Consider the following 14,314-nt stretch of genomic DNA (forward strand, 5'->3'; position numbering starts at 1 on the left):
TTAATTTCCTTCAATCATATTTTATAGTTTTCAGTGTAGAAGTATTACATTTATTGTCTTAAATTTATTTCTAGGTGTTTTATTCTTTTTGATGTTAATATAAATGGAATAACTTTCTTAATTTAATTTTTGAATTGTTTATTGCTAGTATATAGACATATAATCGGAGAAGGCAATGGCACCCTACCCCAGTACTCTTGCCTGGAGAATCCCATGGACGGAGGAGCCTGGTAGGCTGCAGTTCATGGGGTCACGAACAGTTGGACATGACTGGGTGACTTCCCTTTTACTTTTCACTTTCATGCACTGGAGAAGGAAATGGCAACCCACTCTAGTGTTCTTGCCTGGAGAATCCCAGGGATGGCGGAGCCTGGTGGGCTGCCATCTATCTATGGGGTCACACAGAGTCAGACACGACTGAAGTGACTTAGCAGCAGCAGCAGCAGCAGCAGACATATAATTGATTTTATATATTGATTTTGTATCCTTTAACCTTGCTAAGGTCTTTTTTTTACCTCCAAGTTTCTGTTTTGATTCCTTAGGATTTTCTCTAAATAAGATCATGTCAATGAAAAAACAGAAATAGATGTACTTTTTCTTTCTAATCTGGAGGACTTTTCTTTTTCTTGCCCAATCACCCTAAATTAAAAACTTCCAGGACAAAATTGAACAGAAATGTCAATAGCAGACATCTGTGTCTGCTTTTCTACATCTATAAATAAGACCCTTACTTATTAAATTGTATATAAAAAAAGCAGAGTTCAAATTTATGTTGCTCTACTATTTGAAATGGAACATGAATATATCTTGTTTCCATCCTTCCACTTTAAAAGGGCATGAAATATTTATGAACGTTCTATTTTGGTATGGGGACAATAAATTAGAATTTGACAATCCTCTTAAAAATTAAATATTATGTAAATTCATAGGACAAAGTTACGGGGCATGATTAGGAAAATTCATGAGTGGGGAATGAAACCTCAGGCCTCAACCACTTTTCCTTCTTAGAGATCAGAATTATTAATAAATCATGATTTTCATTTTTAAATAAGGCAGGCTGGGGTCCAGGTGACTTTCCTGGAAGGCACACAGAATGCTTGCTGCCCCTGGGGGCCTGTGAAGCACTTCCACACATCTATAGGGTAGAGCTCCTTTTGTTTAGGAATCCTGCTTGCATTGTCTTCATAAATAAATTAGTATCCCAATTAATGTAAAAGTAGCCTGAAAAGGATTTGCCCTTTGGATCAATAATTTCTTCCTTCTGAAAAATGAGGAAAAGGGATCGAAGTACTGTGGGGTTTTTTGCTGTTGCTGTTGTTTGGCTGGAAATTTCTCCTGGATATGGCTTTACAAATGGGTGTAAGGCTGCAAGCAACTCCAACCACGGAGCCTCCCTCACGGAGCAGCAGGGTCATTTCTGGGGCCCAGCGTTCCTCTGATGGAGCGTCTACCTTGTGGTTACACTTGCAGGTAGCACTGGGATATGACTTGACATTGCCTTTGATTCCTAGAAAGAGGATTATTTCAGTCCTTTTGGGCTGCTGCTCCTAAGTCACTTCAGTCATGTCTGACCCTGTGCCACCCCATATACAGCAGCCCACCAGGCTCCCTCATCCCTGGGATTCTCCAGGCAAGAACACTGGAGTGGGTTGCCATTTCCTTCTCCAATGCATGTAAGTGAAAAGTGAAAGTGAAGTCGCTCAGTCTTGTCCGACCCTCACAGACCCCATGGACTGCAGCCTTCCAGGCTCTTCTGTCCATGGGATTTTCCAGGCAAGAGAACTGGAGTCGGGTGCCATTGCCTTCTCTGCCTTTTGGGCTACTGTAACAAAATATAATGGATGGCTTGTAAACAAATGTATTTCCCATAGTTCTGGAGGCTGGTAAGATCAAGGCCCTGGCAGATTCAGCATCTGGGGAAGGCCAGCTTCCTGGTTCCTGCACGCCTGCTCAGTCACTTAGACGTGTCTGACACTTTTGCGACCCCATGGACTGTAGTCTGCCAAGCTCCTCTGTCCATGGGATTTCCCAGGCAAGAATACTGGAGTGGGTTGCCATTTCCTCCTCCAGGGGATCTTCCCGATCCAGGGATGGAACCCATATCTTCTGCATCGGCAGGTGGATTCTTTTATGCTAAGCCACCTGGGAAGCCCTCCTGGTTCTTAGATGGCTGTTTTTCTGTGTCCTCACTTGGCAAAAGGGAGGAAACCTTTCCTCTCGGAAACCTCTTTTGTAATAATATAAAAGCACAAATCCCACTCATGAGAACTCCATCCTCAGGACCCAATCTCTTCCTGAAGGTCCCACTTCCTAATGCCATCACAGTGGAGATTAAATATGAATTTTTTTTTTTTTTTGGTGTGGGGATAATGGGACATTTAGTCCATGGCAAAGAACCACCCTTCACTTGGACAGCTGCTAAAATGTTTGTTGTTAGTAGTAACTACAGGTTATGGAGGTCTTGGGGTGCCTGCTTTCTGTTACCTGCTTTGGTCCTATCAGAAGGTACAATTATTAACATCAATTTCTACTTGTAGAAGTTGAGGTTATAGAGGCATCAGTTTTTCTCCCCTACCCCAAATTCTTTCCCTCCATTTTATGTTAATATCCCTTCTTTTCCTTAGTGGAAGTCTTCTGCCCATCTCCTTATGATCCTTGCATAGTATCCTGTTATAATATCTAGTTATCGTCTTCTGTGGAGAAGGCAATGGCACCCCACTCCAGTACTCTTGCCTGGAGAATCCCGTGGATGGAGGGGCCTGGCAGGTTGCAGTCCATGGGGTTGAGAAGAGTCAGACACGACTGAGCGACTTCACTTTCACTTTTCACTTTCATGCATTGGAGAAGGAAATGGCAACCCACTCCAGTGTTCTTGTCTGGAGAATCCCAGGGACAGGGGAGCCTGGTGGGCTGCCGTCTATGGGGTCGCACAGAGTCGGACACGACTGAAGTGACTTAGGAGCAGAAGCAGCCTCTTCTGCTCTTAGATGGGGCTTCCTTGATGTGGGCTCAGATGATAAAGAATCTGCCTGCAGTGCAGGAGACACAGGTTCGATCCCTGGGTCGTCAAGATCCCCTGAAGAAGGAAAGGGCAACTCACTCCAGTATTCTTGCCTGGAGAATTCCATGGACAGAGGAGCCTGGCAGGCTACAGTCCATGGGGTCCAAAAGAATCGGACATGACTGAGTAACTCACTACTGCTTAGAGAGTGAACAGGTAACCTAGGATCAGGTATGGCATATTTCTTGCTGTATCAGTAAATGAAGACTACCATAATCTTCAGCACTTGCAGCCACCACCTGATGAGGAACTCAGGCAGGAAAGACTCCCTTCCACCTGGCAGCCATCAGACTGCAGCCACTGGCCGAGGGTTGTGAAAACACAGGATACTGGTGCCAGGTAGGTGAGGTGCACATCACAGGAGTGATGTCAGTGAGCCCAGACTCCTGCATTTTCTCATATACCTAGAACAGCACTAAATTCCTTCACTTGAGATACGCGGTTTTTCGTTCAGACTACCTGCCCTCAGACTACCTGTGTGTTGTTGCAAAATTTCTATATAACCCGGCTCACCCCTTTCGCTGTCTTGGAGCCATTCTCTCAGGGTTTTCCTGAGATTCTGCCTCTTGGGCTTGAAGTTTTAAAAATTCCCACCGAATAAAACGTAACTCTCAGCATTTAAGTTGTGCATATTTTTTCAGTGGGCAGGCCACCTTAGGTCCCAGCTGGTGGGCTCTTGGTTAAATATTCCCTCCTCCCCACTCCCTCGATTTCCTCCTGGTGCCTCTCACTGGCCACAGTCAACTCAGGGCTGGAGGCCCTGCCTGGATGGTGCAGCCTTTCACGTGGACAAGTCAGTTACCTGCAGGGTCCAGCAAGTGGAGCGGAGCCACTGGAGGGGCCACGTGGACAGCAACTGGCAGGCTGGCTGCTCCTTCTCTTACTCCCAGACCTCATCCAGCCACCAAGACTTTCTCATTTTCAGAGTGACTCTGACAGACTCACTCTGATTTTGGGCCTTTGCATATACTGTTTCCAGGAGAAGGCAATGGCGCCCCACTCCAGTACTCTTGCCTGGAAAATCCCATGGACGGAGGAGCCTGGTAGGCTGCAGTCCATGGGGTCGCCAAGAGTTGGACACGACTGATCGACTTCACTTTCACTTCTCACTTTCATGCATTGGAGAAGGAAATGGCAACCCACTCCAGTGTTCTTGCCTGGAGAATCCCAGGGATGGGGGAGCCTGGTGGATTGCTGTCTCCGGGGTCGAGCAGAGTCGGACATGACTGAATCGACTTAGCAGTAGCAGTAGCAATATACTGTTTCCAAAAATCACGGCAGATGGTCACTGCAGCCATGAAATTCAAAGACACTTACTCCTTGGAAGAAAACCTATCACCAACCTAGACAGCATATTAAAAAGCAGAGACATTACTTTGCCAACAAAGGTCTGTCTAGTCAAAGCTATGGTTTTTCCAGTAGTCATGTATGGATGTGAGAGTTGGACTATAAAGAAAGCTGAGCATCGAAGAATTGATGCTTTTGAACTGTGGTGTTGGAGAAGACTCTTGAGAGTCCCTTGGACTGCAAGGAGATCCAACCAGTCCATCCTAAAGGAAATCAGTCCTGGGTGTTCATTGGAAGGACTGATGCTGAAGCTGAAACTCCAATACTTTGGCCACCTGATGCGAAGAACTGACTCATTGGAAAAGAACCTGATGCTGGGAAAGATTGAAGGCAGGAGGAGAAGGGGATGACAGAGGATGAGATGGCTGGATGATATCACCGACTCGATGGACATGAGTTTGAGTAAGCTCCAGGAGTTGGTGATGGACAGGGAGGCCTGGCATGCTGCGGTTCATGGGGTCGCAAAGAGTCGGATATGACTGAGCGACTGGACTGAACTGAACTGATATACTGTTTTCTCTGGCAGAAATTCCCTCAGCCCTTTTCACTGCATGGAAAACAAACAAACAAAGCTCAAACTCCTACTTATCCCTCAAAATCCAGCTCAAATGTCACCACACCACAAGCGTGTGTTTTTATACACTTGTAGAAGTAGCCGCGGAGAAGGCGATGGCACCCCACTCCAGTATTCTTGCCTGGAAAATCCCATGGACGGAGGAGCCTGGTGGGCTGCAGTCCATGGGGTCGCGAAGAGTCGGACATGACTGAGCGACTTCACTTTCAGTTTTCACTTTCCTGCATCGGAGAAGGAAATGGCAACCCACTCCAGTGTTCTTGCCTGGAGAATCCCAGGGACGGGGGACCCTGGTGGGCTGCCGTCTATGGGGTCGCACAGAGTCGGACACGACTGAAGCGACTTAGCAGCAGCAGCAGCAGCAGCAGCAGAAGTAGCCGACTTCGAAAAACGGGACAAAGAAACATGAATCCTCAGTCAGCCACTTACTAGTTGATGTGCCTGTGTGCCAGAACTTCTCAGATTTTTAAGTGCCTCTCCTTCCCTTCAAAATAAGAATGTGAATTGGTGCCTCGATATCCCTTTTCCCAGGATGAACAGGTCCCCGAGGAAAAGTGTTCTCTAAAATGCAAATCACTTTACAAATTTTATTTTGTTGTCATCGCTTTTGCCATTGCCTGTATATATTTTTTTCTTTCCTATTGAGATCGAAGTGCAGCAGTCAACCTCCGTGGCATTCAAAAAAGAATTCAAACCCTTCCTCAGCCCTTTTCTTTCTACAGCCCCCTTCTCGCCTTTGCACTTCCCCTCCGCCGCACTCACGTCTTTTTCCACTTGTTTACTCTGAATCACGACTTGATGGGTTACATCAACCTGGATGTGTTACATCTCACAGTTAAAGACGTTGGGTCGTTTAGTCACGGGAGGGAGGCAGGTAGGAGTGGGTAATCCTAACACGAGTCTCTTCTCTGGGAGGTGAGAATTCAGACTGGCGCAGTTCTGAGCCAGCCCCTCGCGGAGGCAGGACGTAAGGCGGGGTTGAGTTTCTGCAGAACCCGCGCCGCAGCCCGCGCGGGCAGGCCGGAACCGCGGGCAGGCCGGAACCTCGGACAGGCGGGCGCGGGGGCGGGCCCGGAATTCCGGGAAGAGCGCACTACAGCGCGAAGACTACAACTCCCGAGATGCACAGCGCAAAGCCCGTTCTCTCCCCGCTTGCTCCCTCTTTCTGTCCAGTGCTTATGATGGAGACCACCATCTAAGAACCGCATACTGGTAACCGTGGAGACCGTATACGCTCTCCTGGCAGTGCGGGGGCCGGGGACAGCTCACAGAGTATACCTCTCACTAGTTGGGTCCTTCGCGCACACGGTGCAGAACCCGCCTTCGGAGCGGCCGGGTTTCTCGGGGGGACGGTAATTGTGGCCGGACGCGGTGGCGCGGCGGTTTAATTCTCCGGCGGCGGCCAAGCGAGTGGAGAAGACAAGAGATGGTCCTGACGGGGCTCATCCGGAAACTCGGTAACCGTCCGCGTCCCCCAGCGCCCGGCCGGCCCGGCTGAGGCGGCCGCTCGCCGAGGATGGCCGGGCCACGTTCGCGGAGGCCGGGCCACCCCGGTGACGGCTCCCCGTGGCGGCCGGGCAGCCCCCCGGGGACCCACGTCGGATTCGGTGTAGAGACCCCGGCGTTCGCGTCACGGCCTGCGCGTGTAGACGGAACCGGCTTGTTCCTTTGCCTCTTCAGCCCGCTCCCGCCCCCGGCCTCGATAGTGAAAGCGTTGGGGTGCACCCTCGGCGGGCGGCTCTCGGGGTCGGGAAACAGACGCGTGCTGTGCTGCTTTGACAGGTCACCCGCTGGCCGAGATCCGGGAGCGCGCGCTCAGGAGTATTCTCTGCAAGCTCGAGCACAGCTTGGTCTGCGGCGCGGACCTGGCTTCGCACAGGCTGCTGTTTCTCCACTTGCTGGAATGGTTCAATTTCCCGTCCGTCCCAGTGAAGGACGAGGTCCTGGGTCTGCTGAGCAGACTGGTTAAGGTTAGCATCCCTTCGAAATGCGCAAGTGTTCCGTAGTCGATTAGTTGGAGCTTCTGTTGAAAATTATTAACTAAAAAAAAAAGAATAACAACTGGAGATGTTGAATTTTAATCATCAGGGTATATAATGTTCCTCCTTTTCTCTTATGTGTGATGTTGACCCTCACAGTGTCTCTCATATGCTCTGAAGTTAACACGGTTTCTGAGTTCAGGGATGTCCCCCTTTTTTTTTTGGCATCATCTTGGGAGGTTAATATTTGTCATGCTGTTTTCCCTTATGGTCTGTTGTTTACATGTTAAAAATTAGAGGTACTTTTGTATAAAAGAGAGCACATGAAAGATGATGTTACAGATCCCGATGATAGCACAAATGTTGTTTTGTTTTGTTTTTTTTCTCCCCATACCTGGTTTTCAGATTATTTTTCTGTCTTGAGAGTAGTTAGTTGTCAGGGTCGAATAGCTGAGTGCTAGTTTAAGGTTTCTAAACTTTATAAATCACGTGCAGTTGTAGGGGGTACTTATTACTTTGGCATCCTGTGAGTGGTTGGAGGTAGGAAAGGATAGGGCCACTGTCAGTGGAGAGAAGTAATCAGTTTAATAAAAGTAGGAATTGATAATGTGCATTTCTAATTTCATTGGGCTTTTCTCTCGTCAGTCTTACCGAATATTTTATATATGTCTGTATAAATCTCTGTCATGTACATTAGTGCAAGTTTTATGTTTTAAAAAAGGAACATCTGATATACCAAAACTAGTTTCATGTTTTAATTGCTGTAACATAAAGTCTAGAGATTTTGATATTTGTAGTTTTTCTCAAGATTCTCCTCTTCTGATTGCAGTATCCTCTAGCAGTGCAGCATTTGGTTGATCTTGGCGCGGTCGAATTCTTATCTAAACTTCGCCCTAATGTGGAGCCGAATCTGCAGGCAGAAATTGATGGCATACTGGATGGACTTTTTAGTCTTCCTTCAGAAGTTCCTGAAATGTATTCTTCATCTTACCAGACCAGTCAAACTGGTAACTCTCTGAAATCAATCTGATGAAGTCAATTAATCAATCATTCTGTTAATATATTGGTTCTAATGGTTAATTCTAAGGAAAAGGAACTTGATGGTGATGATGGTAGTTGCTCTGTCATGTCTGACTCTTTGTGACCCCACGGACTATAGCACACCAGGGTCCTCTGTCTATGGGATTCTAAACCCTTCCCCACTCCCCCATCCCACAACTTACTTTTCTTGTGTTAATTTATATGAATTTGACCATAACTCTTCTCCTCTAACATTATACAGGGACTTACTGTAGGTCAAATGGTAAAGAATCTGCCTGCAGTGCAGGAGACCCAGGTTCAGTCTCTGGGTTGGAAGATCCTTTGGAGAAGGAAATGGCAACCCACTCCAGTATTCTTGCCTGGAGAATCCCATGGACAGAGGAGCCTGGCGGGTTACAGTCCGTGGGGTCACAAAGAGTCAGACCTGACTGAGCAACTAACACCACCAATATTATAAAGAGGAGGACAGTTGTGTAATTTTGCCTTTTTGGTTGAGGCAAGTGACTTTCTTTTTGTGAGACTACTTTGACCAATTGTCTTTTAAACGATAAGAAATATTCGTTGAGCACTCATTACTATGTGGTGGGCATTGTTTTAAATGTTTTATACTTTCATTTTGGGACTGTGTTCTTCATATAGTGATAATATCTGCCCCACTCATGATTTTGTTATGGGATACAATCAAAACGAGCTACACGTTTAGTATACCTGCTAAAATCAGAATCAAAGAGACTAGATTTATGTCCCAGGTCTGCCACTAGTTGCGCGGTTTTGGCTAAGGGCCTCAGTCCCTCCAGGCTTTGTTTTCTCCTCCAGAAATCGGTACAATAAACGAGAACATCTTACAAGATTTTTGTGAGGGTTAAGTGAGATAGTACTTAGCATAGAGCCCGTCTATTAAGCCCAGAACTCCTATTTGATGTCTAGTAGTTCCTTGCTCATGGAAAGCATTTAAATTGATTTGAATAAAAGCAAGTGCTCTTGAAATTTATGAAAAGTATAAGATTTTCATACTCTGGAGTATAAAATTTAAGTAGAAGTATAAACAAATGTGTTTTGCTCATTTAATCTGTTAGACTCGATGTTTCTGTATGCCAGTGCTCTGCTGTCCCTGCTGTGACCCTCGGGCCCATTCTCAACAGGAAATAACAATAGCAGCTGCCATTTACTGAATTCTTGTGTGATTGTGATTTTTAATAGTGTATTTTAGAATTTCTTTGTAAGACATAACAAAGAAAGGATAATCTTATATTATGAATTTTCAACCTAGTTCCTGCAGGTGAGAATAGAGGAGTGGTCGTGGGCTAATTTGTAGTTATCTGTATCAGTCTGAGGACCACTGGTGTGAAAACTGCAAATGGAAAATTACAAAATTGAGTTTTAGCCTTTTCTTCGTTCTCAGTCTCATTATAACTGAAGTGCTGAATATGCAATCGTGTATGATAGGAGATAGTCACAGTTACTGAAAGGTAGTACTGACTCTTGCTTTGGCAACTTTTTTCTTAAAAATCATGAATGAAAATTGAACTGATGGGGAACTATGTAGAGTAAAAGAGGCGAGAGATGGACTAAGAAGCAGAGGTGAACAGTCGTTGAATTAATCCTTGCAGCAAATTCTTTATGTACATTGTGCATGTTTTCATTCTAAGAAATAATTGCAATTACTTAACAGTAAAAGAAGAAACTCTCTGAGTTTGAAATTGACTCAGCAGTCACTTTTTTTTTCCTCTTTAGGAGGACAGATTATTCAGAGAAACACAACTGCGTTTTTTTCTAGTTTTTAAAATGATCCAGAAACTTAATTAATATATGAAAAAAGCAAGTTTCACTTTCAGCAAGTAATGCACCAATAATATATATATTTTCTTTTCAGATTTGCTGCAACAACCTGAAATCTTAACAGGATATTTTCCTCAAGACAAAAGTACTTTGCAGCAGACAGAAATACCTTCACGACCTGTGGGTGAGTGTCTGTGGTGAAGTAGATACTGTTGACCTGGGAAATTGGAACATAATATACTTTTTCTCATTGTTCTGAAGACATGTTGTGGTCATACTTAAATGTTTCAGCACCAAACTGTTTACTTCCTCTAATTAGATTAGGATAGTCTAAAGGGTCCAACTTAATTGTTCTTACTGCCTTTGAGCCGCCGTGTGGGTTGGTAATGGTGGCCGAGGTCCTTGGCGCTTGTTGAGTGGGGAGTCTCTGTCAGGGGCTGAGCTGTGCCCCGTGCACGTCACCCGTGAATCCTCCAGCTCACCCAGCAGGACTGTCCATCCAGTGACGAAAGCCAAAGACTCTGGATCACTTTTGTTTCTCCCTTTGTCGTTATCCCCACATCCAGTTGACCTGCGAGTTCTGATTTAGAGCCTCTCCCGGGAACCTCATCCAGAATAGTCTCTGCTCTCATGCCACCTCCTCAAAGAGGCCTTCCTGAGGACTCCAGCCAGGATCACCTTTTCTCTGTCTTTGGTTTTCTCCTTACATGTGTTTATTAAATTGTGTGTTTATTTACATCTTGTTTGTCTCCCTTGTTGTAAGCTTAATGGCAGCCACAAGTACTGCTTCATCCAGTGTGGGTGTGGGGAACAGTGCCAGAAATGCACCAGGTGTTCAGTATGTATTTTTTGAACGAATGAGTGAATCTTCATGGAGTCCCAGGTTGATACTCTTAATAACCCCATTTTACCAATGAGGACCTTTGGACTTAGAAAAGGATAAAATCTTTGTACTAGATGACACAGTTAGGGCACGGTTAAGTGAGCACGAACTTTTTATTTTATTGCCTGTGAAGTTGAAATGAAAAGGCTGTTTCCAGCGATATTTCTGTGGACATCAAGTATTCAGAGCAATTCAGTTTGGAAGCCCTCTGTAACAGAAAAGATTTTGTAGAAATTCTCAGATTGAGTACAGTGTAAGAAGGAACAGAAGACTTGCTCAGCTGTTAAAATACTTGGCCTTTCCTTTCTGTAAAAGTTGTGTTAGATTTCTTGGGAGCTAAGGTTTGATATGGTAGTTCTTTGTGTTTGTGGCTGAGAGGCTTAATGTAATGACGGCCAGAGACATCTGAAGGGAGTGTCTCCAGGGCTGGGAAGGGTGGGTGTTTGAGTGAAGCTGTTGAAAGCATCCAGGAAGACTGAGATGGTGACGCATTCTTGTGTGAGTTGTAGTTTGTGGATTTGATGGTGTGGCTTCTTTTAGACGCATCTTTATGTCCTTCCCAACTCTTGCTTTTCCCTTAGACGGTAAACCCTGCTTTTACGTTAACAGTTTTGAAGGAAGCAACTGTGCTATGTTTGGGAATTTAATAATATCATTACCTGAATTTAGCAAACCCATGCTCTTTTCAAAGCATGTGGCAGAAAGACTATTTGCCATTTGGAAGGGCTTATGTGTTGCCACCTTAAGTTGTACACTAGAAGATCTGTTTAAAAGTAATTTGAAGGAGGGTAGTATAAAATTGCATTCGGGTTTCTCGGATTTCTTTTAATCTTGTTTGAGCACTGATATTTGATCTTTAACCTTATGGTCTTCAAGTCATCCTCAAAGTGTAACCGTTAAAATATCGAACCCTATTTATGATATTTGAACTTGACTTACTAAATACAGTGTATGATTACATTTATATCACTTTTAATTTCCATAGTTAGAGATCTCCAAATACCAGTTTCTTTTTTGTTTAAGGTCTCTGTTCTGGGTAGCCACGTGGTAGAATAAATAATTGATGCTATAAATGTCATTCATTATTGGTTTCTAAAAATAATAGGCATTCTGTTTAAATTGTGAAAAGAGATCTGTTATTTATTCTTTGAGAAGACAAATTTGCAGCTGATCTTTTTGACATACTTCGGGGAACTGTGAGCTGTAACTTTATTTGGGGACTTGTTTTGAAGGCAAAGCGTTCCTCGGGACATTGCAAATCTGTCCACGTTGCCTCCTTCCCTGCCTTATGTTTTGCTCTTCCATCAGCAGCAAATCCGACCACGAAGTGTTTGAAGTTTTCTACTTTCCCCTGGCTCCCCCTGACCGCAGCTGACAGACACGTTCTCTCATCCAACGAAAGGTACTGTGCCCGATGCATGGCAGGTGTTTTGGCTTCTGGTATTTGTAGCCATGAAGTCTGAGAGTTATTACTATACAGTTTCATCAGGAGAAAAAAAGATTCTAAAAGTGGCTGTGGTTGGTAGTAATGGGAATATATGAATGATTTTCAGTATTTCAAAAAGCAAGCCAGAAAATTCCCCTTTGCTTTTAATTAGGCTTCACATCAAGTTTCTTTTATGTGCTTGGAATCCTGTGCACGCTTTGGTGACATGAATCATCTCTTATCAACCAGATTATCTGGCCATTGCTTAGGCCCTTGGTGTATAAAAATGGAGCAATTAAACATAAATGCAGTCTTTTTAGTAGACAGTATATTTCAAAACATGGACTCTGTTAGGGGAAGGTTGGGGACCTCTGATCTGATCTTATGTAGTGGATTTTATTTGGTCATTACTCCTCAAAATAGAGAAATGATATCTAGAAGTTTGGAGAGTGTTTTAAAGTCTAGTTTCACTTTTTGCTAAAACTTAATTTCAGTGAATGCTATACCAAATGTGTTGTCTGCCTTATTTTGGTGAGAGTCTGAAAAATAAAGACCAACTTCTAGAGTTCAGACCAAATAGGGGGATGCTATTAAGTGACTTCTGATGATGGCCCTTCCAGGCCTGCAGTGAATTCTCTTGGAACAACATACTGAAGAGGTTGCATGCAGCTGGGGTTGGGCCCGGGTGGCATTGATCTGTCAGTTCTGTTTTGGTTGCTAAGGAGGGATATGGTCTCTAGGGGGTGCGTGTGGGTGGTGAATGGTGGACTGGAGCTGGACTGTGTGTGGGTTTGGTTTCTTGGGGTGAGAGGTGAACAGCTGCTGTCTTGCTGGGGAGGCAAGTGCTGTCAGAGAAGTTGAGGGGTGTGGTCTCCATGGGACAAGAGAGGAGTACCAGCTTGATTCCCCCCAAATAGGGAAGAGCAGTAAGGAATCTAATGCCTAGAATTTAATTCTGAACCTACTATGATTTCCTCTGTCTTATTTCCTAATTCATTTAGCAGACTTCATTGACCTCATTTCATGGCATTGTGATGGTCCCTGGGCACACAGTGGTGGGCACTGTGATGCCCCTGCTCTTGAGGAGGGCCCGGGGGCTGCGAAGTCGACAGGCAGTAGCCGCAGCGCGAATTCTGGGCATGAGAAAGAACACCTTCCCCAGGCTTGCTCATTGGTTAGGGAGGGGAGCTGGGAAGGTTTCCCAGGGGACGATGTGTCGGCCGAGACCTGAAGGGTTCTGATAGGGCCATTACGCCTGGTTCCTTAGAATCTGGCATGGGTAAACAGTTCTTAAAAATAAAGACTGTATTTTGTATATTTTGCAGCTCTTTAAGAAGTAGTAACCATACTGTAATCTGGAACACCTGTGAACTGTTGAAAGACGTTATCATGCAAGATTTTCCTGCTGAGATATTCCTTCAAAGGCCAAAAATTGTTCAGGTGCGTTTCCTCTGCATTGTTTTATTAGATTTTGCAATAGGGGACTTTCTGCAGTGAAGCACATGGTGCAAAGTAGGGGTCCTTGGGAGGCAGGTTTACACTCTCAGGTTTAGATAATGAGCTACCGGGCTTTTCAGACCCGTTATTCTCTAACGTGGACAGAGGTTGTCCTCCTGATAGGAGGTGGTCTCATTTGGCACACTCAGTCCAGGTTGGCCACCGTGGCCTCACCATTGATGGATCACTTGAAGGGGAGGGCAGACGTGGGGCGCTGCGGTTGGGCGCCGTGACCAGTCCCGTCAGTGAGACCCGTGTCACTCTGAGCGCGTGGGCTCTAACACACAGTGCCGGCTGCTGGGAACGGCAGAGGTGAGCGGTGTGGCTGTCTTCTAGGCGCCGGACTGCAGCCTGCCGCACGCGTGTGCAGCAGAGACGCTGGAGCCTGCGCTGGGCTGCAGCCTGTCCACAGCGTCCGGTCAGGCCCGGCCCCCTTGCTCCACACTCACCAGGCTGAGATGGTGCTGTGAGTGGCAGCTGTGAATACATGCTGTCCCAGCTCCGAGTGATAGCAGAGGAACAGCTGTTAATCATCAAAACATGCCAAATGATTTAGCTGTTTGATATGAAAAAGGCTTGCTGTACTTAAAAAAATACTCTGTAACAGTGTCTTGAATGGGGACTGTTTCCTGTGTTCTTCGGGATAGATACTCAACTAACAGTTCAGATATGAGAAACGCTGACTGTTCCCTTTAAATTTGATCTTCGACCCATCTTCCAGCAGTAT

The 14,314-nt window shown here is 45.3% G+C and overlaps 1 protein-coding gene across 9 annotated transcripts in view; it reads left to right on the forward strand.

Annotated features, from left to right (window-relative positions):
- Positions 1-6,074: 6,074 nt before the first annotated feature.
- The window catches only part of RTTN (rotatin), a 120,637-nt gene continuing 112,397 nt past the window's right edge, over positions 6,075-14,314 (forward strand). For 6 of the 9 annotated variants that reach the window (XR_015153399.1, XR_015153400.1, XR_015153401.1 and 3 more), the window contains exons 1-6: positions 6,075-6,439; positions 6,765-6,952; positions 7,791-7,968; positions 9,876-9,965; positions 11,973-12,066; positions 13,416-13,530. Coding sequence is in view for 6 of the 9 variants with exons in the window: in XM_086372188.1 (XP_086228314.1) it covers positions 6,409-6,439; positions 6,765-6,952; positions 7,791-7,968; positions 9,876-9,965; positions 11,973-12,066; positions 13,416-13,530 (696 nt within the window). In the remaining 3 variants the exon portion in view is untranslated. The remainder of the gene's footprint in view (positions 6,440-6,764; positions 6,953-7,790; positions 7,969-9,875; positions 9,966-11,972; positions 12,067-13,415; positions 13,531-14,314) is intronic. The other 3 variants (XM_086372189.1, XM_086372191.1, XM_086372190.1) reach the window with 3 other exon arrangements.

Source organism: Bos grunniens, chromosome 24 (assembly GCF_055505025.1).
Source record: "Bos grunniens cultivar Pamir isolate PY7600 chromosome 24, Bosgru_T2T1.0, whole genome shotgun sequence".
NCBI classification, from domain to species: domain Eukaryota; kingdom Metazoa; phylum Chordata; class Mammalia; order Artiodactyla; family Bovidae; genus Bos; species Bos grunniens.